This window comes from Musa acuminata, chromosome BXJ2-4 (genome assembly GCF_036884655.1).
Source record: "Musa acuminata AAA Group cultivar baxijiao chromosome BXJ2-4, Cavendish_Baxijiao_AAA, whole genome shotgun sequence".
NCBI lineage: Eukaryota > Viridiplantae > Streptophyta > Magnoliopsida > Zingiberales > Musaceae > Musa > Musa acuminata.
In genome coordinates, this window is record NC_088341.1 from 36,990,964 (window position 1) to 37,014,700 (window position 23,737).

General features: G+C 36.4%; 1 protein-coding gene across 1 annotated transcript; it reads right to left on the reverse strand.

Moving 5' to 3' along the window:
• Positions 1-780: 780 nt before the first annotated feature.
• On the reverse strand, positions 781-16,598 carry LOC135610647 (ABC transporter G family member 45-like). Its single transcript, XM_065105421.1, has 22 exons — positions 16,457-16,598; positions 16,267-16,387; positions 14,146-14,234; positions 13,122-13,206; positions 12,846-13,005; positions 12,304-12,374; positions 12,167-12,220; positions 11,369-11,459; positions 10,056-10,357; positions 7,920-8,518; positions 7,665-7,825; positions 7,456-7,559; positions 6,939-7,104; positions 6,135-6,304; positions 5,678-6,010; positions 5,178-5,468; positions 3,823-3,906; positions 3,610-3,743; positions 3,289-3,516; positions 3,044-3,215; positions 1,328-1,582; positions 781-1,245 (listed from the first exon to the last, which is right to left on the reverse strand). The coding sequence occupies exons 1-22, from the start codon at positions 16,549-16,551 to the stop codon at positions 976-978; spliced, it is 4,035 nt and encodes a 1,344-aa protein (XP_064961493.1). The 5' UTR covers positions 16,552-16,598; the 3' UTR covers positions 781-975.
• Positions 16,599-23,737: the final 7,139 nt, after the last annotated feature.

The window sequence follows — 23,737 nt, forward strand, 5'->3', positions numbered from 1 at the left end:
ATGATTGCTGTCCAAGGGAAGCAGGTCCTGCGTATATATCGAAGAAACTGGTGTTGGAAAAGGACATGATCTTTCTTCTGTCTCTGTAACGGGCGGTGAATCGTTCCTGTTGCTTTCCTTTTACGTTGGTATTGTTGCTTTTGTTTTTATCTTATTCGGTGGGACATGTAGAAATAACTCGAACCGATCGGGCTGATAAATCTGGATCGATCGCAACATTAATTGATCCGAATTCGACTCAGTAATCCGTTGGATCGAGTTAGACAGGTCTCATGTGGGACAAATCGGGTTGGAGCGACGAATGGCACGTGTGACGCGCGTAATTTAGCAGGGCTGAGCCACACCGTTTGGTTGTTCGTCAAGTTGTTACTGGGCCGTTGCTTCACGAACCGACTTGAGTCGATAATACGCTCACGTGGCACCGACGAGGCGAGGGGATCGTGTCGGTGCTCTCACGGGCGCGCGCCACAGTATGCGTTCGTTGTCGAAGAAATTTTCTTCCTCGACTATTCCCGGTTCCTCCGTGGCTCCTCCTGTCACCATCACCTACGGAAGACAGAGGGCGCACCGCGAGGCAAGGGCGGAAGGAACCCCGCGTCTGCGATAACCAGTGAGTTTTCTCTTTCCGAACTCTCTCTTATCTGCTTCTTTTCTCCTTTTTCTTCTCTTTCAGTTTCATTGTCGAGTTTGGGTGGTGGATCCTCCGGGGGGGCCGGCGATAGGCAGCCATACGGTGGCCCAATCAGAGCGCACTGACCTCGAGTTTTCGAACACATTCCATCTAACAATTATTGATTTATATAACAATTTGATGTAAACATTACAAATGTGAAGAAATTTAGGGTTGATAACAATGTTAGAGGCCGTCATTAGCACTCTAATGTCGTTGTAGGGATCAACTCCATGTCTTCCTTTAAGCTGGAGTTGACGGTAATCGACTTTTGATTGTATAAAAGAATAAGGAATTGGTGCAGCCTATCTTCTCTGGAAATTCAGATACTTGATGCTGAAGCCGAAAACGAACAAGAATAGCACGATCACTGCGATGTGAAGTGACACAATGAGCGGTAGATAGCTTTCCTGTAGTCCAAGATATCCCTTGAGGAAATCTTTCACTGTTTCACCTGACGTCCCTGCCGCAATTAGGGGATCTTCTTTGTCTCCTAGCTGTGAAACCATTAGACCATAGACAGTCCATGCAGCAGGATCAGCCCAGTAATACCATCTCCACCAAATTGGTATCATCTGCAGACACCGTCGATTCATGCTGAGATATTGAGTATGACAAAGATGAAATAGAATGAGGTATATGTAGAATGTTGGATACCTTTCTAGGAACAAAGAATCCTGAGAACATGTTCCATATAATGAAGAGGAAGAAAGAAAAAAGTGCCGCTATTTGCTGGTTAGGTGTTAGTGCAACCGTCATCATCCCAAAGAGGACAAAGTATATAAAACTTAAGAGCAAGAAGAACATGAACCAGAAGAACTTGGCTGCAACAAATGGGAATCCAATCATTGGATAAACGATGACTGAGAAAAGTATTGCTTGGATTAGAATGTAAGGGATTTCAATGGCCACCTGTACAATGAGAAGTTGTCAGTTTATGATCGTTCTTACAGGAGAGACACAAGGTATAAAACGGTTATTCTACCAGAGATACAGTATGGCATGGCAAGTCTGAGAGAAACATCAGCATGACAGATGCGCTTATAAAATCCAGAATATATGCATTTTACAAAACTAAATTCTTTCTTTGAGCTGTCACAGAAGAACAACCCAAGTAGTGGTAGGTGCATGTGTTCCTATAAGCCAATCCAGTCTATTGTCATCAACTTCTGATATGAGATTCCTTGTGTGTCATAATCTCCCTCATTCATTTAATGGCTCGGCATTCTCATTAAGGTCCATGACTTAGAATGAGTGGTCTATTGATTTCCTAGTAGGAATCATCTGTGAGACATGATACTAGAGTGGCGGCTCTACTCCACATCTCCTAAACTCTACACGTCTATGTTTTAGAATTCGCTTTGATGCTAATCAATTGACTTGAACTATAAGTGGACTAGCCAAATGACTTGGATGGAAAGGTGTCAGTGTTGTGCTAACTTTATATCAACTATATCGATTTGCAGTAATCAGCAAACTTGTTTCATTATCATCGACTCATGAACCGCACAAGCTATTAGCTAATAACTAGTGAAAAATATGGTTATTACCAAGTTGTCTCAGAATGTTAAAGTCCAAGTTATGATATTAGGTCAATCAAGTCTTATATTTAAAACAACTATTTTCTCGTTGTGGGATAATTGGGATGTTGCATAAATTACTGGCTTCATTTTGTGGAAGTAATGGCCACTTTATCAGTTCTTCATTCTTTTGTTTCCTTAGTTGAATTTGCATCATATATAAATTAGGAAAACTTTCTAATGTCAAGTAACCTTAAAAATTAAGGATTGAAGTTTCAGCCAACATTGGAAATGTTGTGCCAAATTGTGCTCTCATGATGCCAAATATTTTATACTACGTTCAGGCCATTTTGAACAGAGCAAAGACCACTGGCTCCCCCTAAACATCCCTAAATAGTAGTGGTTTTTGAGCAAATTTTCAAAAAATTCACAAATTTCTTGGAATCTTTTGGCATGTTTCAAGGTAGCATAGAGGGGAAATCATATAGTGCTGTCAATATAATCAAACCCTGCATGCTCCTCTATTTAAAGCTTTACATTTAATTAGTATATCTGTTAAGTAGGTTTTAATGAGTTATTTTGTAACATGTCCTTTTAAATCAAGTATCATTTTCTTGGAGGTTTTTGCTTCCTCTTATTAGAAAAATATAAGAATAGTTTTATTGAATTTTTAGCTAGATCATTTTCCAGAATCCTGATATAACTAAGCAAAACATGTAACATGCAGGATCATAGCTGACAATATCTAAGATTTGCTAGGAAATTGTTGTATTTTTTTCGTAGTTAACCAACTTATCACTTGTTAGTTTGATCACCATAGGGACTATCATAATACACATAAGAAAAGTTGTACCTGAGCAATGGCATATGGCATAGAAGAATACATTCCGGCTGCTCTTTCACGATAAAATACAGTCCTCTCCCTTTCCACAATAGGCTGTACTACACTAGCATTTGCAAAGCCAATAAACAATGCTGAGCCGTACATTGCTCCTAGAATGTTGAAAACATCTTGTTCCATCCTTCTGTTATATCATTATAAACAAATTAAGTAAAACTGATAAATTAGAATAAATAGAGTGTTTGTTTCTTACTTACATTTTGGAACCAATATCAAGGAAGACTATGCCAAATAGTGCTGATACTGTAATCGTGATGATGAAACGAACTACGTTGTGTTCTGGATTTTTCCAGTAAGATCTGTGCTGTTTCCACAGGCAAGATACACACTGCGACCAAAAACCTTTTGCATACTTGGATGTAAAGTGTATGTCTTCTGCATTACTTTGTCTTTTGCTCATCTCATCAACCATTTTCATGTTCCTTCTGAAGAGGCACAAAAGAAGCAAGTTATGGGTAATGTTTTATTATATATTTATCTATGTATAAGTTGCATCAAAGAGACTTTTAAGGGTTTACTTGTATGCAGATGAATTGCGAAAGATATTTCCAAAATCTACGCCAAGCTTATATTCCATGTTAGGAGAAGTGACGTCTAACATCCATGTAGCAGGATTTTGACCATCTCTTATCTTTGGTACTCCCGAAATACCCTGCAAGAATTTTTTTAGTTGTTGGTTGCACATGTTTTTTCTGATACAGTAACTCTGGATATCCTGAAATTGTTCTTACTTCAAAGTATTGTATCATGGTTTTGGATAACTTGCCCAAAGGCCCTCCATATATTAGCTGCCCTCCTTTTTTCATAAGAAGCAACTGCAAATAAAACAAAAGGCAAGGGTAATCAAAATACAAATCCAACAAAGCTAATAATCTCTCAATAACAACCTGTAGATCAGATTGTTTTGCTACAAATATGGGCAAGATGTAAAAATCTCTAGACTCAGTTTGTCCTCTATGCCATTTGCAAAATGCTTTTTGAACATTGATCATTTCTTGCGGCTTAGTTTTCATTGAGAAATTTAGATTTATGACCAGCTTGGTTCACTTTTAAAGGAAAGTGTTTAATGATAAAAAAAATCAAAGGTAGCTGCAATCTTTTATTCTTGGTCCCTGGACATCATAAATTCTTTTTCCTACCTTTTTTGGACTTGAAGTTTCAAATTTGAATACTTCTTTCGCTATTTGAGTCAGTATATGATGCTTTATGATTCTTATCTATTGTTGATCAGATCCCCTCATGATACCGTCAACTTTTCTTAATTTGCTTATCTAACACTATGAACTTTTCAGTGGCATAAGCAATGAGAGCAAGTCCATATTGATGATGTTGCACCATAAGAGTTGTAACATGTGGCGATGATTGATTATTCATAACAATTGTCACATTTCCTACTAGAATTGTTACAAATATGTTGACATACACTTATGTCTCAATATGAAATGACATTAGCATTTCATTTATAAAACATTCATCTAAGTCTGATGTTTGGTGGAGTTTTTCAGTCTTGTCAAACTGCATTACATTTGGTTGTAAAAGGTGTCAAATAGAAGGAAAAATATATTCAGGTATGTGCCCTTGAAATCAATTGACAACCATTTCAAAATGTTAGTGTTGTTCCTTAATAATAAGATATCTAGAGAAAACGAAGGAATTATTGTTTGATGTATTTATCACAAACATTGTTACATACTTTAAATTTCAAAGTTTAAACAATGTGCTTCTAGCTAGTTTATTGGTTGTTTAATATATCCCTGACAACATGCAACCATAGATGGCATGATAAGACTGCAGGTCCCCTAAATGAGGCTTATACCCATTATGGAGAAGATTCAGATAAGTTCAGCATTTCTTTCATTTTTCATTATCAGTGACTATAATGTAGAGTTTCAACGGGTGGAGGTGTGGGATGTACACGTCTTGGTACCATGAAATTTGAATGCATCCTAATTATCATTGCAATGCATGAAGTATATGCTACATATATGAAGTTATATAATCATTCTGCTTTTTCTTTTCATGGATTTCTCCTTGTTTTATCTTTATTTAATTATAATAACTGGAAGAACCGCTATTACTGTATTACCTCATCAAAAGCTTCAAATATGTCAATGCTTGGTTGATGGATTGTGCAGACAATAGTACGCCCAGTATCTGCTGCCTTTCTAACTGTTCTCATGACAATTGCAGCAGCTCGAGCATCTAAACCTGTTGTGGGTTCATCCATGAATATGATAGAAGGGCTAGAAACTAACTCTACTGCAATTGTCAATCGTTTCCGCTCTTCTGCTGCAAGTCCACTTACTCCTGGTAAGCCTACCATAGCATTCTTCAATGACTTTAACTCAACCAGTTCCATAACCTCATTTATGAATATCTGGGATAGAGGAGAAAACAATATATACATTAGATCTACTCCAAAAGCCAGAAGGATAAACTTTATCTAGTTCAGGAACCTGAAGGTATAACCAGAATTAACGATACATGCAAGCATTGTATGCAAAGTTTGATCATTATGCTTTTTGTTTGTCACTAATTTATGTGATGATGAGTGGTGGTGCAAGTCTTGGTTTTGAAGCAACTTACATTTCTTGTGTTCGCATCAACATTGGATGGAAGACGAAGCCATGCTGAGTACCATAAAGACTCAAAAACTGTTAGGCAGGGGGAGTGATTATCTGATTGTTCACAGTATCCTGAAATCCTAGCGAAGGTTTCTTGCTTTTTTGGATATCCAGATATTTTGATGCTTCCTTCAATGTGTCCTGCAGTTTTTCTTCCTGCCAAAACATCTAATAATGTGGTCTTTCCAGCACCTGTCACCCCCATCAACGCAGTTAGTACTCCAGGTCTAAAAACTCCAGAGACATCCTGTAATAACTGAAGTCTATCTTCCTTCATTCCATTTTTCTTCAATTGCTGATCAGTGACAAGTAAAAAGAACAAAATAGACAAGTACAAAGAACAAAATAGTCAGATATTGGACAAGTTTTATGAGATCAATTACTGGTGTTTTTGAATAGATAGAAGTTTAGCAGTTTACCTTTGGCATGTCAACATAATAATTAATATTGCTGAATGCCATTTTCAGAGGCTGGAATGGTAGAGACATCCTACTTTGGGATGTCCCTGTAGTTGCTTGGTCATCAGATACGGCGATCCTTTTGAAATCCTTAGGCCACATATTTTTGTTCGAACGGCTTTTCTGTGGAGCTGCATTTTATGGAAAATCTAATTAAAAATTCTCCCGAAACATATTTAGATTCTTTTTGGGAGGATTGAAAATCATCCCAACTGACCAAAGATCAATGATGGAGGTTACAAATCAAAGACTGATGAATGTGATCTATGGCTTTTTCAAACAACAAAATGATCAATGGGGAAGAAAGAAAAGAAAGAGAAAAGCTTAGAAACCAAAGCTTATGTAATTTTAAGGTCTATTGCATGTTAATGAAGCTAAAAAAATATCATTCACCAAACCATATTCTGAACAAGGATTTGGGCTGTTGGTGTTGATTTAAATACTTTTGACAGTATTTGCATGGGAATTGAGCAAATTTTAATCCTTATGTTTTGTTTTCCAAAGAAAAATAAATCCTGTGCTGTTAAACTGATTTTTTTTTTTAATTTTAGTTTATATGTTGGCTAGAAAACTCTGAAAGACTATGATTTTTGAAAGACATATGTTGGCTATAACTCTGGCATGTAATAGGTTATGTTCAACAGAATTGTTTCTTTCAAGTTGGAGCTTTTATGCCTAAACTTTAATGGGATCAAGGTGAAAAATAGCTCAATTATATAGATACAAACATGCAGTGTACAGTTGGATGGAGGAAAATATATAGACCTCTTAGATATTCAAGTGCAAAGATGCTGAGAATGTTGAAGACCAGAGCAAATAAGAGTAATATCATCACGCTGTACCAAAACCAATGCCACTCTGTTAACATCCCTCTTGATCTCAAAATGGTCTTCCCGACTGTATCCCCTGTGCTTTCTCCATTCTCAGTTTTCTGTGAAGAAAAAACATTATCAACAGAGTGAGTTCTCTCACTGAATTGGGAGACATTATTAATATTAGGTTATTCATTATTAAGCAAATCTATTCTCTTAACGGAAACTTCCAATCACCATTTGAAGATCATTAAGTTACTAAGTATAAATATAGTTAGCAGTATGATCTGAATGAGTCCTGAAAAGGATCAAGACATTCTCTTTGAATTTTTAATTTAGCATTAATCATATTTTGGCCTTCCATGAAGTCCTTTACTAAACCTTTGTCCTTCATTCAACGCTACTTAGGATGTTTACTATAGTTGAATTTTAGCCAGTAAGTTCCTGTTTATGGAGCGGTTGGAGCATACCATATTCCATCTCTGATCAAGGAATTCATTGATTGCTACAGCATTCTGACCATACGTCATAGGAGACAACCAGTAACCCCAGACCAACCATGGTTGGATATCATCTGATTTGCACATAGTAACCAAATAAGTAACAATAGGAAAATTATGAGGTACATTAGAAACACTCTTGCATCTTTTCTTAAGATAAAAAACCACTAGTATCTAACCTTTTGATATGACAAAACCACCAAGAATGTAGATTGACACTAGAGTTGCAGTCCCAAGTGTGTTAGCCATAAGTTGTGTCCTCCCAACAACAGCTATAAAACGGAAAAGTGACATTGACATCTGATGCACACAGAAAAGAGCCAAGAACTGTTGCAGGAATCTGCCATGAAAACATATATATGTATCATGCAAATGCCATCCAATATTTTATTCTAGCATATTAAGATTTAGCAAGAGGTAAAGCTGTAACATACCTAACTGCTGATGGTGCAAAGCCAACCACATAGTATGTTAGACTTGTCCATAGACCTGCTTCAATGAATGACATTGGGAGGCTAAGGACTGTTATAGATAGAAGGAGAGCCCATCCTGGCAAAAACAGTACTTCCCTCTGCTTGTAATAGATAGGAAGTCTTTGTACCATTATTGATAATTCTGTCATGCCATTGAACTTCACTATCACCACTCCAGCAAATATGGCTCCCATGTAAAGGTACCCATCAGCTACTGTCTGATGTTTCATTTTTGTTCGCAGGAAGATTGTCATAATCACAAATGCCAAGAGTACTATCTGTATGGTTTTGAATATGTGAACTGGAGAGTTCCTCTTCATCAATAACTTTTCCCTTGAGAAGCAAGCCTTGAATATCTCCCACTTTGGAACATTATATATCTCTTTTAGTTTGACCATTTGTTCACTCTCCTCAATGCTAGATGGCTTTTGCAACTGTTCTTGAAGAAGCCGGCCAAACTGGGAAGATTCAAAAGAATCTGAAAACTTTTGCACAGATAGATACTGGTATGTGCTTTTGTTACCCATCCAATATTGTGCTTGATCCATCTTTGACATTACCTGCATAAGTACACGCCACCAGAAATTATATTATTTGATGTAATTCCTGAAACAAAAGCCTAATTGAAGCAATACTTGATTCATTATTGTTTGTACATACATTTGTACTAAAAGTGCAAAAAAAAGTTGCATTTAAAACTTATGAAACAACTATATCCATGCTAAAAGTTGCTGCTTCAATACAAACATAAGTCGCATCATTCATAAAAAGTATATTTGGTTTATTATTTTTGAGTTGGACCTAGAACAATGTCAATGTTGTACTGAAATAACTATGGAGCAGTCTGTAAGAGAGAATGTAATTGCCATTAGTTTCTTGCAATTTCATCTTTAAACATATTGGGCTCTTCTCCTCATTTGAAATGGAGGAAATACATATGCAGGTTAGTTCGTTTATAGTGTAGAGCAGTTGGTACTCGTATGAAACTTGGAGAGACTGTCTATACAAAGTTAGTGGTAGTTGTAGGATATGATTGACTTCTACTTCTTTTCTGGAGTGGGCCATTGGTAGCCTCCTTTTCTTGTGGTCTTGTGGTGCTCATTGGAAGTGGATGATTGACTAGATTGGTATAAAAGCTTGATGGGCTTTCAATTACCAATTTATGGATTTTTAGGACGCATGGTTTAGGTCCAACTTTATCTAAGTTATTGGGTCGATGGGCCTTCTGGGCCTAGTTGTCACATGCAGATTCCAATATAATGAATAGAAATGTAGGTTAAATGGCAACATAAAAAACTTACATAAGCTATCGCCCTAGATTGCTAAGCTGGCAATGTCAAGTAATAAATATTTATGCATACTCTGATCCAAACAATCTAATTTTCTATGTGTTTGAATGACAAGGGATTATAGAATTTATTATTCATTATTTTGCAAGTTAACCACATAGGGTTTGTATTTTGAAATTCTCAATAAGATGCTACCGATCCAAGACTTATAGGTTTACTATGAGGAAGATGTTCTCCTCACTAGAAATTGCTATTGTATTATGCATTGTTAGATTAACAAACTTGAGAAAATGTTTGTGAAAGAAAGGGGTAGCTAGTAGGAGCATATAGCTTGCTAATATGTGCTTAATTATATTATTCAGATGACATACAGAATCAACTTTAGATATTATTTTATATTAAAAGGGAGTATACTGATTTTCTTTCTTCTTGGACATTTCTTTTTTAAACAATATCTGTACTTCATAGGTTCATGGTTATTGCATCCAAATCTTGGAAACAAAAACTAGAAGTTTTAATATTTTTCTGCAAATCTAATCATACCTGTGTGTTTTCTCTTATTTTGTTTTAGAATGTGTCTTTTGTGTTGAGAACAATAGCCTGTGGCTTGGTGTTACCCTAATTACATGGTACGCTCTTCTAAATTTGTAGTTACAGTCCCAATGGGATTAGAGTTGTAAGTTGTATGAAAGCGATGTAAAAGGAAGTTCCTCAGCTTGATGTCAAATCATTTAAACTAAATCATTGATTAACAATTCGTGAGATGATTAATAAGGAACGTATTAAAGAAGCAATTGGTAGTTGATACCTCTTGGAGGAAGTCTGCGACATTTTTTCTATCAGGACATCCCAATCCCATTGATTCAAAAAATGAAAGAACATCTTCTCGTGGTCCTTGATAAGCAATTTGTCCCTCACATAAAAGGATGATGTCATCAAATAGCTCAAATACCTCTGGAGTAGGTTGAAGCAAAGATATAACCATGGTGAGATCCAAAACATGTGTCATCTGCTGCAAGAACTTGATGATTTGAAAAGTAGTGGAGCTATCAAGCCCAGTTGAAATGTCATCCATGAAAAAGCATTGTGCTAACCCCACTAGCATTTCCCCTGCAACAATTTTTTTAGGACGAAATCAGTATCTTAGATAAAATCCAAATCTGATGAACTCCCAGTCTTGTATTATTTTGAAATTTGGATAGGATGGTGTTGAACATGTTGAATCTGCATATTCTTATTGTGGATTCTCTCACAAAATTATTCAGGATGATTGGAAACCTCCTGGATGTTGATATCTTAATATTCTTTATATTGCAACTCCAATGCTTCTGAAACAATGGATGGTATTTTCGTAGTGTAGATAACTTTAAACTTGATGTTGTTCACTGGCCAAGTTTGACGCCCATCCATCCTAACGTGAGGTCCCATTGTTTGGTAAATGTCCATCATTAGATCCATTAGATTTTTTGTATGTCTAGCTACATGTCCAACTCTTGGACTTGAATTCTTGACCTGATACTACATGCAAGGTTTTGAATCTCAGTGGCATTTCCATTCTAGCCAACTGCAGAATCTACATATGGTTATTCCCTGCTGAATGCCAGTACAATTGGTGTCACAGAGCTGCTTTTAATTTTTAGCGACTTTAATGTGACTAATTATTCATAAACCTGACCTATTGCATTTTGTACATGTCAACGTATTCACTAAAATTGCATATATCAGTTTAATGTTAAGGTCATTGACATCTAATAATGCCCTTGACCCTCTCCACTGACAGTAACTCGGAAGCTCAAAGTTGCAGTAACCAGGCTACTGTCCACCAGCTATTTACTTCAACGTTGTAGTCTGTGCTATATGTTGTGTGATTATAATTTGTTGTATCACCGTAATGCCAACTTTTAAGTGATCCTATTTTTTGGATGATTAACAATTCTTCAGATGAAGCATACAAATTTATTGTCAATCCTCTTATGCATACAATAGTTGCATGCTAAACTATGATATGTTGCTAATGTCTTCTGACATGCAAATACACAGAACAAAGAAACAAAATGCAAGAAAATTCTTGAAATGGTGTTTCTAAAGGGATAGCATTAAAATCAATTATTTTTACTGTACCAATTGTGACTCGTTTCTTTTGTCCTCCAGATATTCCCCTTCGCATCTCATCACCTATTATTATGTCTGCACACTCATGCAAGCCAAGTATCTGAAAAGATAGGTCATTTAAATGTAAGAAGATACTGAACAAGGTAAGTTTACTTCAAAAGTTTGATTGTCCTGTACTCTATGGTTATTTTGAAGAATCTAAAGTTAATTAACAAGTCTAGTCAAGTTCGTTATGTATGAGACATGTTGATATCTATTCTAATTTTACAAATTTACAATATCATTTTAAGTTGAATATGACATGCAATTATATTTTATCATATTCATGATGTCCTACCACTACAAATGAGAGACTTTTTTAATCAAAGCAAAAAAACTTTAGTATACCTGTCTTGTTATGGTTTATGGACGGAATTTTTTTTCAACTTTTAGAAGGCAATTTCCAATGTTATGTGATGTGGGACAAATTTGATGTTAAAGTAAATGCTAATGATACATCAATATCATATCTTTTTGGTGAAAAAAAGTTGTCAACATATACTGGAGTTAAAATTTTAGTTACTCTATCAACCATTGTGGGCTCCTTATAGCTCTGTTAAAGATCTCTATATTGTTTGGACAAAGTGATAGAAGCTTATGGGGAATAATAATTTTTAGCATTTCGGCACTGTAATAAAAGGTGTCATTGTCATGTTTGGACTCTGATTCTGCAACATATGTAAAATTTAAATGTTTAGAGGTTCTATTAGTTTCAGATTTTTAAAAATTTTTTTTTTTACTAAAATAAGAGATAAGAAAGGTACATACCTTCAGAATGTAGTTGGTTATGAAGTTCCCTTCATCTTTTGAAGAATCGTTTTCCTACATAACACATGAAAATGGTAATTCTACTACAATCCTTTCTGAGTTAAATCTAAATTGTCAAAATCAAGTGGTATCTTTACCATGGCACTAATGTTTCTCTCTTCTTGGATGCTTGCTTCTATTTTCGCTGTGCTCACAGCTTTATGCATCTCTGCAGAAGTCATTGAATAATGAGATAATGTACTTGTCTTTCCTCTAAGAGTTGGGTTCACTGAAGCTTTACATTTATATTAAATGGTAGTTTCTTCTATAGATTGCTTCTCTTCAACTGTGAAGGTAAGGTGTGCTAATCATTTTCTCTTAGCAAAGTTGGTTTGTAAGCTTACATATGATACACCGGGTGGAAACATAAACCCTGTTTAGTAATAGAAAGCATGTGCTGTTAACAAACTAGATAGGTAATATACTAATTCTAAATACAACCCATTAAGTTGACCAAAACAGGGTGTGAATGTAGGCCTAATTTCCTTGGCCTGGGCAGAATATTGTGTCTGTTCCGTGTAAGCATATTATCTTTATATATAATAATTTTAAGCATAAACATAACATGGTTTAATTTTTTTCTTTTACTCTTTTTTGGGTAAGATTTTTTAAAGCACTGCTATAATTGATAGATCCTTACCAATTTCATTTCCAGCTTTTAGCATTTTTCTAGAGAACTCCATTGTCTCCTTCACTGTCATCTCAGAATGATGGAGGTCATATTGGCTAACATATGCACACATCCTTTGGGAGATATAGTGATTCATCTTTTGTCCATTATATGCGACTTTTCCTGTGACCTAGGGAATGAGAATCAATTAGTACCAAAAAATAAACAGATTAAGACAAGATATCTAGGCGTTGATAACTCATTTTCCCATACACATCGAAAGAGAAGGCAAAAAGAAATACTTACATTTAAACTAGGGTCTAGTTTTCCCGACAAAGCTCTCAAAAATGTTGACTTTCCAGATCCTGGAGACCCAAGGACAAGTGTCATCCTGAAATAGACATTTTGTTTAAATTTTAGATTTTCTATAGTTAAAGAGATAAAAGAACTATGAACTCAGTTAACCTATATCTAGGGCTCCTTTATTAATTTGAATATCATATATGTAATTGATAAATGTGCATATATTTATGTCTTAGGTACATGTTTGTTTATATTTACGCAAACCAGATTGGCATACATAGGATAATGCCACAATTAATAAATAGTCAATCCATATTATTAACCTAATGATATAGGTGAAGCATTGTGAGGTTGAGAGGAGTTAGAAATTAGGAGAAATTTTCAATGGCATCTTGGCGATAATGTTGAATATAGCATGACCTTTCCCTATCTATAAAAGTCAGATGACTAAGAAGAGCAACTTTGTATGTTTCCCTTGTACAAAATTACAAATGATCCCAAAAATATGTAACTTTCTGAAGGTCAAAGATCAAAACTCTTTTTCCCAGAGATTCTCATAGTTTATATAAGCATTCAACAAAGTTAATATGTGATATTTGTAAGGAGACCATAAATCATGAACAAATAACTGCAAAGACAAGTGCTGTTATGTTCAGGATGCTTGATATTATCTTTTCTACAGCTAAAAGTATTGTTTTCCCTTTATGATGATGTTCTCATTCATGTAAGATGGAATCTTCTCTGGGACTGTGGCCTCAATTCTGTTAAGTGGGTATGTCTTAATTATGGTCCCTTATCATTTAATTTTTTAGTCACTTTCTACAAATGTTTCAATTGGTGTTCTGCCCCGATGGGACTGATATATTTTTTCTCTGATAAAATAGTAGCTTAATTATTTGAGAAAAGATAATGTCAAAGATCAGCCTATTTTAATATCCTTCAGGAGAAAAACTGTTGCAGAAAGCAGACAAATAAATAGTTTTTATAATTTCTCAGGTAGATCATTCACACTGAGTTTAAAAAGTACCTAGAAGGCTTTACAATTCCTCTCAGACCATTTAGCACTTTGACAGGCTTCCTGTTTGCTTGGTATAATCTTAGCCATCCCATGAGCTCCTGTTCAAACACATTATGATTATTTTTGTTTGTGCACAATGCAAAATCTAGATTAAAACATAGGTTGATTATTAACAAAATATCAGGAACGTATAAGAAATATGCAAATTTAGTTGAAGTCAAGAAGATAAGGTGTAGACCTGTGCACATTAAAAACAAAAAAAGCATTTCTTCTGTTCTCTTTGCCCAGAAGTACAGAACATAGTTTAGGATAGACCATGTCCACTCTTTATATACCACTCGGTACTTTGTGAGGGAAAAACATTTTTCTGAATTGCAAGCACAGTCTCAGTGCTTGTCTACAGGAATTACAAATTACTGTAAATTCTTAATATTTCTAGTCAAGTTCTCATTGCTAGTTACTTCATCACTTTGCATTTTTCTGAAGTGTGCACACTTTGTATATCCAGATCTAGAGCTTGTAATGCAGTAAGTTAACTAATTATTGTTTTCTATTAGGGGTACACGAAACAATTAGTCAAAGTCTGGTCCTTGTCCATTGGGTCTAAGGCAGGGGAATTCGTAACTTTACCAAACCCTCTTATTAAGGGAGCATCTACTTCGTTTTTTTTGGTTTTTCCTGTCACAACTTTGACCTTCACTTGCACACACACAAGTTATTATAAGCTGCCTTCGTATGGAGCAGCCAAATAATTTGTGAGACAAGGAATCATAAGTTAGCATAGCTATTCTAATACTTCAATTCAAGCATCTAATGTTTATGAATTGTGTGCTGCATGTTCTTCTTGTGATGTTAATTTTGTAAGATCTAAGTATCAAAATGCTAAGACTTGAAATTTCAAGTACACTTGTTTTCCATTACTATTTTACCAAAGATTAATTAAAACAAGGTTCATGGCCATTAGGTCCAGAAGTGAAAAAGTAACTCGAAAATCTACAGATGTCCTAGTGCAGAATCTTTTACTGAAAATCTTGAGTTAGTTGTCTTATGGTGACTTTGACTTCTTATTAGCAGATTTTTATTCCATGGACAGCAAACTAATTTGTCAACAAAGCCACACAAAAAGAAACAAAAGAAGAGGTAGGTGGTCGCTCTTTGAACCAAAGATTCAGTGGTTAAATTTCCTCCTGAGCTTCAGCACAAAACCATCTGCAGATATGCAAAAGATACATGAGCAAGCAAGGAGATGGTGGATCCTCCAGCCTCACCACCAGGGAAAAGGAATGCTGACATCGAGGGAGATGGGAAACTAGTATGGAGGTTATTTGCAAGCTTGTGAAGACTGATCCACTACATCTGTTCTTGACACAGCTTATCTTACTTGGCTTGAGATCCACATAAGCACTATTTCTATTGAGGTAAAGACTGGAGACGGTGTGATCCGTCAAGCACAGCCTAACCTTTCATGCCTATATCTCTTGCTTCATTTGTTGAGACACTGTAACTGCTAACTTTACCTTTGCTATTATATCCAAGTGTTTGCCCATGCTGATGCTGTGCTTCTTGGTTAAGTTCAGGGACATTTCGGCCATGGACATTTAGGGCATGCCACAGTAAGCCGAGCGAATCTAGGTGATGAAGTTGCAGCTTTTTCCACCATCAGATGATAAAGACTGAAGGTGGAGGTTATATTGAGTGGATACACAATTTGCTACCAGCTTCATGAGCATAGAAATCCGACGAAGCATCAGGCATACATTTCTCCTATATTCTACCCTATACTCCCTGTTTAGCTGCAGAATGGTTTAGTCCATGGCACCTAAATCAGGCAAGTTCTAGCTGAAACAGTGTTTACTCAACTTTATAGCAAGTATAAACAAAAAAAGGTGCAGGTAATATGGCGAGACTAGTAACTGGAAGTTGAATATATTGTGGCCTCTGGTAGAGATGGAAGTCAACTCTGCAGGTACTAATTACTACTTGCTCTACTCGTTTCTGTGCAGGCGTTGCGGGATCAAAGGAAGAAAAGATAATAAGAGAAGGCATCATCTTCTCAAGGACTCAAACCCAACTGGTGATCAAAGGTCAAGAACACGTGTTTGTCTTACTAGAGCATGGTGGCAAGTCTACCTGAGCAGTGTTGATGACGGCATTGGGGAGGGTGGGAAGAACCCTCTTCCGAACTGACGCCTCCGTCTCTACCGACAGTTCCTCGAACCTGACTTCGACCTTGGGAGCCTCATCGCCCAACCTGAAATCACCAAGCAACATCTTACAGGTAACACTCTGAAACTTCACTAAAACTACATGATCTCACTACCTCGCTCTATGGTCTCGTATGCACGATAGAAGTTCTTCATGCTCTTCGTATGTCATCGGAGCACTATCTGATCCTTCCATCGCCTCTCTCTTCATGTTTCTCTCTGTGTGTGGTGCAAGAAGAGCTTCTCTTCTTCCTTGAAGAAACCTCACAAGGAGTAGCGAGGAAGGAAGGAGAAGGCGGGGTTTATATAGGATGCAAAGCTTAGAGGCTAGGGGCTTATAGAATCTCAAACGTAATTCCCATGACGGTATGGTGTGTTCAAAACACATGTGCTTTTGTTCTTGTGCGGCCTATTTGCGAGCCTTGTCAAGCCCGTTACACGAACACGTCCAGTGTTGTACCACCCGAGACCAGTCAAACTTAGTTAACGGAACCAACTTGCTCAGTGCCGGCCCCGCACACCACCAATTCCGTTATCGCCACAGAAGTTCTCCGACCGCGACGGAAGAACGAGGCAGAGATGAACACGTGGAGAGTTTGGGTTGTCCATATTGGATTCCACCACCCACTGTTTTGTTCGCATTGAGAAGATTGCTCGAGTCTGATTCATCGTCGATTACTTGCATCTTCTGTTATCGATGCAGGGTTTATGCAGATTTGAATTCTCCACTGCGGAGTAGTCATTGCTTGAACGCTTTAACTTGGTACTCCTCCTCCTTGCAGATACACTGCAACACAGTAATGGGGACCTTCGACATGGCGGAAGATGATGGGTTTGACCTGCACCTGCAGGTATGTATATATCTGAACTCACAGGCATATATGCATCGTATTTAACCATGTTTAACCTGTGGTGTTCTGGAGGGCCTGTTGCTCGTCATCACAACGTCGTTGCATGAGAAGTCTGGCAGCCGTCACAGTCATTCCCACGTCAGAAACTGGGTGGAAGCTGCGAGCTCGACGTCCGCCGTAGAAGTCCATGCAGCATTTATTTCTTTTATCCGTGGCGGTCAGAACTTATCTAACACCGAAGACATTCTCCCATTAATTATGCCATTTCGTGCACGAAAATAAGTGGCCATTATGAGCATGTCGCACGAGGTGGCCCGTCGCATGACCTACTTGCATGCACTGCTACTGTGATCATCGGGTAAACGTCGTTGTCTCTCACATCATTTAATTAATATTATATATATATATATATATATATATATATATATATATATATATATATATTTGTATATATATATATATATATATATTTGTATATATATATATATATATATTTGTATATATATATATATATATATTTGTATATATATATATATATTTGTATATATTTGTATATATATATATATTTGTATATATATATATATATTTGTATTTGTATATATATATATGTATTTGTATATATATATATATGTATTTGTATATATATATATATATGTATTTGTATATATATATATATATATATATTTGTATATATATATATATATTTGTATATATATATATATATATACATATGTATATATATATGTATGTATATATATATATATACATACATACATCCATATATATATACATACATACATCCATATATATATACATATATATATATATATACATACATATATATATACATATATATATATACATATACATATATATATACATATATATATATATACATATATATATATATACATATGTATATATATATATATATATATATATATATATATATATATATATATATATATAGCATTCACAGAGAATGAAATAAGAGAATAATTAGAGATGAAGCACCTCAACAACCTCTTTCATGCCATGCCTATTCTTGATGCATCCATAATGTGTTGATACGTGTGCTATGCTAATTGTATCGCGAGATATAATGTTGTTAGTAGCTTTTATTGACAGAGCCACGATGTCCCATTCAAGTACACAAGAAATAAAATAGTGTTATGCCCTAATGTCTAAATTAGGTGTGCTAAAAATTAAGAACAAGACTCGTATCGACGACGTTTAGCCAATGACATTTCAGCGGTTGGCACACGTCCTTTCATGAATCTTAGCTTTGAAGTGGTTGCTGAAACTTTGACTTCTCAGTTGTGTCTCCTAATTCTCTTTCTCCATGCATTACCGACCCCAAATCCACAAGCCCCATCCATCGTTCACATTATTTCCTTATTTTTGTTCAATCAACATTTGGCAAATCAATTATGGATATGAAAGCCACTCGCACAATAACAAAAGGGGTCATTGTTCAAGCTCTTCATGTGGCATTCCACAAAACAAAATGGGGAATATTGAGATCGATAACTTGGAAGAACAAAAGAAACCAGGAGCTTTCGTTTTCTTTTCAACAGGATTCGTGAAAGGTGCTTCTTCGCTGAGATCGATGGCAGTGCTTTCAAAGAGTAGGTGTTTGTGGAATCCATGGAGAAAGGGAGATCCAACTCCCATCAATGTCCATCCATCCATCCATCCTTCTCTTATGCTCATATTGGAATATATGTTATTTCAATTAGCTTGGTACTCCTCTCCCACCACCTACTGCAGCAGCAAACAAAGCGAAGACTACTTACTAATTGATAAGAGTTAATGACATGGATCAAATATATATATATATATATATATATATATATATATATATATATAGAAGAATTACTGTTCTTTACCCATATTATTTGGTCACTCAATAAAACCCTTAATAGTTTCAATGCCTTACGGGTCAAAATCAAACTTGGTTACGAGGTTAGCATTCATGAGATTAATCGATGATTATTCAACCTAGAAGCTTAAGCTTATTAAGTGGTGGACTAAACTCAATATAAGGAAACAACATGCGATTATTCTCTGTGTTATCTTTCAATCTCTATCACACAATAAATGTTTTATAACATCCTTTCACTATTCATGCGTGACTCAAACGCTTTCCTCTTTATTCATAAAGATACGTCAAGCCTTGGTCAGATTTGATCTCCTTCTAACTTGATCGTGGCCAAATCTAGTTTTTTTTTCTTCTTCTTCTTCTTTATCTTTTTTCTCTTAATACTATATTGATTCTGCTGAATCCGAGTCACACTATTTAAGATTAGCGTATTATGGTATTAGACATTGATTTATCGTAGGAGCTTAACCTTGTTAAGTCATGAATCAAACTTCGTTTTAATTCGTAACACTATTTCGATCTCGAGATAAGCTTTGTTGCCTCAAGACAGGTTTCAGACAAGGAAAAATGGCGTCCCCTTCGTGGAACTCGACGCTCGAAGGCGACAACATAACGGAAGAAAAAGGAAGTAGTCGATTGTGTGCAGCAAAGAAACTGGAATCCGCAGCCGCCTCCTCATTTTCTTCCAACACAATATCGGCACGACGAGTGCAACGACAAAAGCAGCGTCTCTGTCAACTGCACCATCACGCAAAACTGGGAGGCGGAATGCAGTTCTTGACGAGATGGTCATACACTGCATCTTTCTTCTCGTGGTCTTCCGCGGTGCGTTTGGAGGAGAGCCTGCTGTAATCTCTCGCTCCTCTTTTTTTCTACGCCTAACCTTTCCGGTAAGGCAATGGCGGGCTTATTTAATACTGGAATTTAATGGCTTTGAATGAGCACGATAGGCTGCCAAACTCTTCTTGATCTACCTCTTCTTCGACTTTGAGATCAGTCGTTTGACTAACGAGCTTTATGCTGATCCGAGATTGTGTGTCGTCGAGTCTTGTCATGTTGACGTTCGGCTTTTTGAATCAGCAGCCTTTTTCTTGTCCGACATTTGATGATTGCCACCGTAACTGTTTCCCTTTTTTAACTTCATAAAATAATTACATGATATACCTTTTTTTTTTTTGCTTAGTTTTTGAGGTTATATCAACTTCTCATCACCAATCATCCCACATTCTACCGACTCTATATTCTATGCCATTAAGTGATATCAAGTTGACTTTTAGCTTTTGAAATAGCATGTCATAGATTGGCACCACACAAATTTTGTGTAACTTTTGAATTAGATCGACTTCCTATCACTAGTCGTCTTCGATATCAATGTGAGATCGTGTATATATACATATACATATATAGGTATAACGATAAGATCGTTCATTTGTGTTTAAGTAAGACTATTTATATTAACCCTTGTATTCATGAAAATATAAAGTAATTTGCTTAATAAAAAATATTCCGATTCCATCCGAAAGCTTTGATCTAAAAAGAATAAACGTTGTTCGTTTTATCATACAATGAAAAATTTTGATAACTCCATTTTGTTGGCACCACAATATTTCTTTCTTATCTGTAAAAAAAATGACATATGATATAATCATATATTGCATAACTTTCAAGTTGAAGAAAGCATTAGTATAACGGTGAGTGCTCCCTTGCATCGGGATAAATTATACTGACTAAAATATCGTGTGTGTATGTATGTATATAAGCAAAATTTTTCTCAAAATATATATTTTTTTACTACACGGGATACAGTGATTTTTTGCATAATTCTTAAGTTTATCAAAAAAAATTTTAATTATGAATCATCATCTAATACGTGTAACACAAGCTTTGGTACGACGATAAGACTACTCATTTGTATATCGATAAGACTAATAGCGACAAAGGCACGTCCCATTTTCTTACTTTTTATCTCAACACGAGTTAGATATGCACAACAATCGATGATGATATCGACTTATCGACCTTTCGCTCTCTCCGTTATAAATAGTCCATGACAATGAATACATGAGACATATGCATCAATAATTGTTATTTCTAGTAGTAGGAAAATTATACTCCCCCGTCTCATTCCCAATCAAAATCCATCGGTTCCAATCTAACTAGGCCACATCAGATTCCAATCTAATTAGGGGGAAGAAGGCGTATCCATGTCACTCGCCGACACCTTTGGAGAAGGTGGGTGGGTGTCTTAAGCGACTCTTCCGAGCCATTCACGTGTCCGTACCCAAGAAGCATGGAGTCGACGTCCGACCCAAGGCGGCCCCATCGCTCGGCTACGCACAGCGGACGTGCGTCACGTTCAACGCCGGAGGTTTCACGAGATAAGAGAGCGGAAGCGGCGTGGGAAAGACCGCACACCACCTGTTCGTCGAAATGTAGTAGCACCGAAGGCTTCCGGTCGTGCGCGCGCGCAAGAGAGAGAGAGAGAGAGACACCGAACACCAGCTGTTTGTCGAAATGTGCGTGTTGTCGTTTGCTGCTAATTTTCTACCGTCACGACTAGTCGTCGTCGACACGGATAACCACGTTTGACTTCGACTCTCTTCCTCGAGTCTTGGTGGTGAGCGAATCACGTGTTAGAGATGGAGAAATAAGAGAAGCAACTTCACGGATGGATGGTTGATGTGTTTTTCTCACTTTTACGCGAATATAAATTTATATAAATGCACAAGTCATTGTTCTAACCGTTACTCTAATGTCAAAGCAGGAAGGGTGGAGGAGACGGAGAGTTCTTCCTTCAATCAAGGCGGAGCCTTCATTTCCCATTCACATTTCGAGCCGGACGCGTTGGTTGGTACGTGCGGTCGCTTTCGTTGCTGTTACGCAATGGAAGAGGGTCGTCGGGTGGAGCAGACGAATCCAAGTGTGGTTGGGGGGGGAGGGGGAGGGATTGGGTGAGAGTTGGACACGGTTGGGCACAAGTCACATTGTCGTTTACATTTGGTTCCCTTCCCCTCTTAGGGTTGTTAGTCCTTTATATTTAAGTGGGACTTTGGAAGTGTGGTGGGTAGTGTGTCGGGATCAGTGGAGATGATGAGCATGCTTTTCTTTTTATAGAGATCGATTATTTTTAGTTCCTTGAAAAAAAAATATATAATTCATCCAAAATATATAAATATTTAAGGGTGATTTTGTCGAAACCACTCTTCTTTTTGATTTTTTTTTCCATACTCAAAATCATTTTTTTTCATTTGGTGTCTCAACGGAGACACCGCGATGGAGACATCCATAATGAGGCAAAAGCGATAGGACTGAGGCAACCAGGGTGAGCGAGAGTGATGGGAGCCTCGTGAAGGATAAGGAGTTGCTCGTAGCGAGGCAAAATTGATAAGGTCGATGCGATGAGACCAAAGTGGGAAGCAAAAGTAGAGAGACCTTGTGATGGGACCTCACGTAGAGGAAGGATGTGGCTATGGCGGAGCCTCGCAAAGGGGAAGGAAGCGACGATGATGAGCGAAAGCGACTTAGATAAAGTGGTGGGGTGAAGGCAATCATGGTGGGGTAGAAGCAAAGATGTGGAAGTATTGAGTTGAAGCCACAGGGCCTCGCAAAGGCAGCCACAGTACAGTGGAAGCATCGAGTCAAGGCGTTGTGACAGAGCGAAGGTGACCAAAGCTTAAGAAGTATGGATTTTAACTAGAGAAGATAATATTCCTTGAGTATAATGTATCCAAGAAAAAAATCTTAGTATATCCAACTAAGATGGAAGTAATTAATAACTGGCCAAGTTGATTATTATATTAAAAATAAAGAATTTTCTTAGGATAGCAAGTTATTACAAATATTTTGTAGAAAGATTTTCTAAGATAATAACACCTCTCATCCAATTAAAAGAAAGTATATTAAAATTGAACAAATTGATGTTGTGAAAATAGTTTTTAAGAACCGAAAAGGAGATTGATTTTAGTTCTAATTCTTGTTGTACCATTCGAGTCAAAAGGATTTATGATGTATAATGATATAGTAGAATAATATAATTATAACTTATGTTTTAAGACAACTAAAATATGAATATGAGATATCGTTTATATATTGATGATATATCGATCGACTGATCTTTCATATATTAACGTCGCATATAAAATCAGAAACCTTTGACTTTTCACATAAGAAAATTCTTATTAAAGAACTATATAAAATATATCAAAGGTTGCTAAGTTTTTCAACTTAATGGTCTTTTTTTTTAATAGTCGAAATATTTTTAGTAGGATAATTAGAGGGAAGTAAGAAAGGCTTTTAGTACGGTAATTAAAGGAAGTTGGAACTTAGCGTGGGTGCACCGAATAATAAAGGTTAGGTTGACGGTGGCATGGCATGCTTTAGCTCGTCTACTGCATCATCACAGCCAAATCTACTACTCTATTCTTTGCCATTTTCATGTACTACAGTGAACAGCACCCAACTACAAGTTGAATGACCACAACTACGAAAAAAATAACCTTTAGCTGATGGAACAGTACCCAACTTATATGTAACACCAACATTTGCAGTTCTAATATATATAATAAAGATCTTACAAAGGAACAGTTGAATGCAATCAATTTGTGGAACCCTTCTTTTCTGTGAATTTTCATTTTATCTTTTGCAGTTCGAAATAAGCAAATATA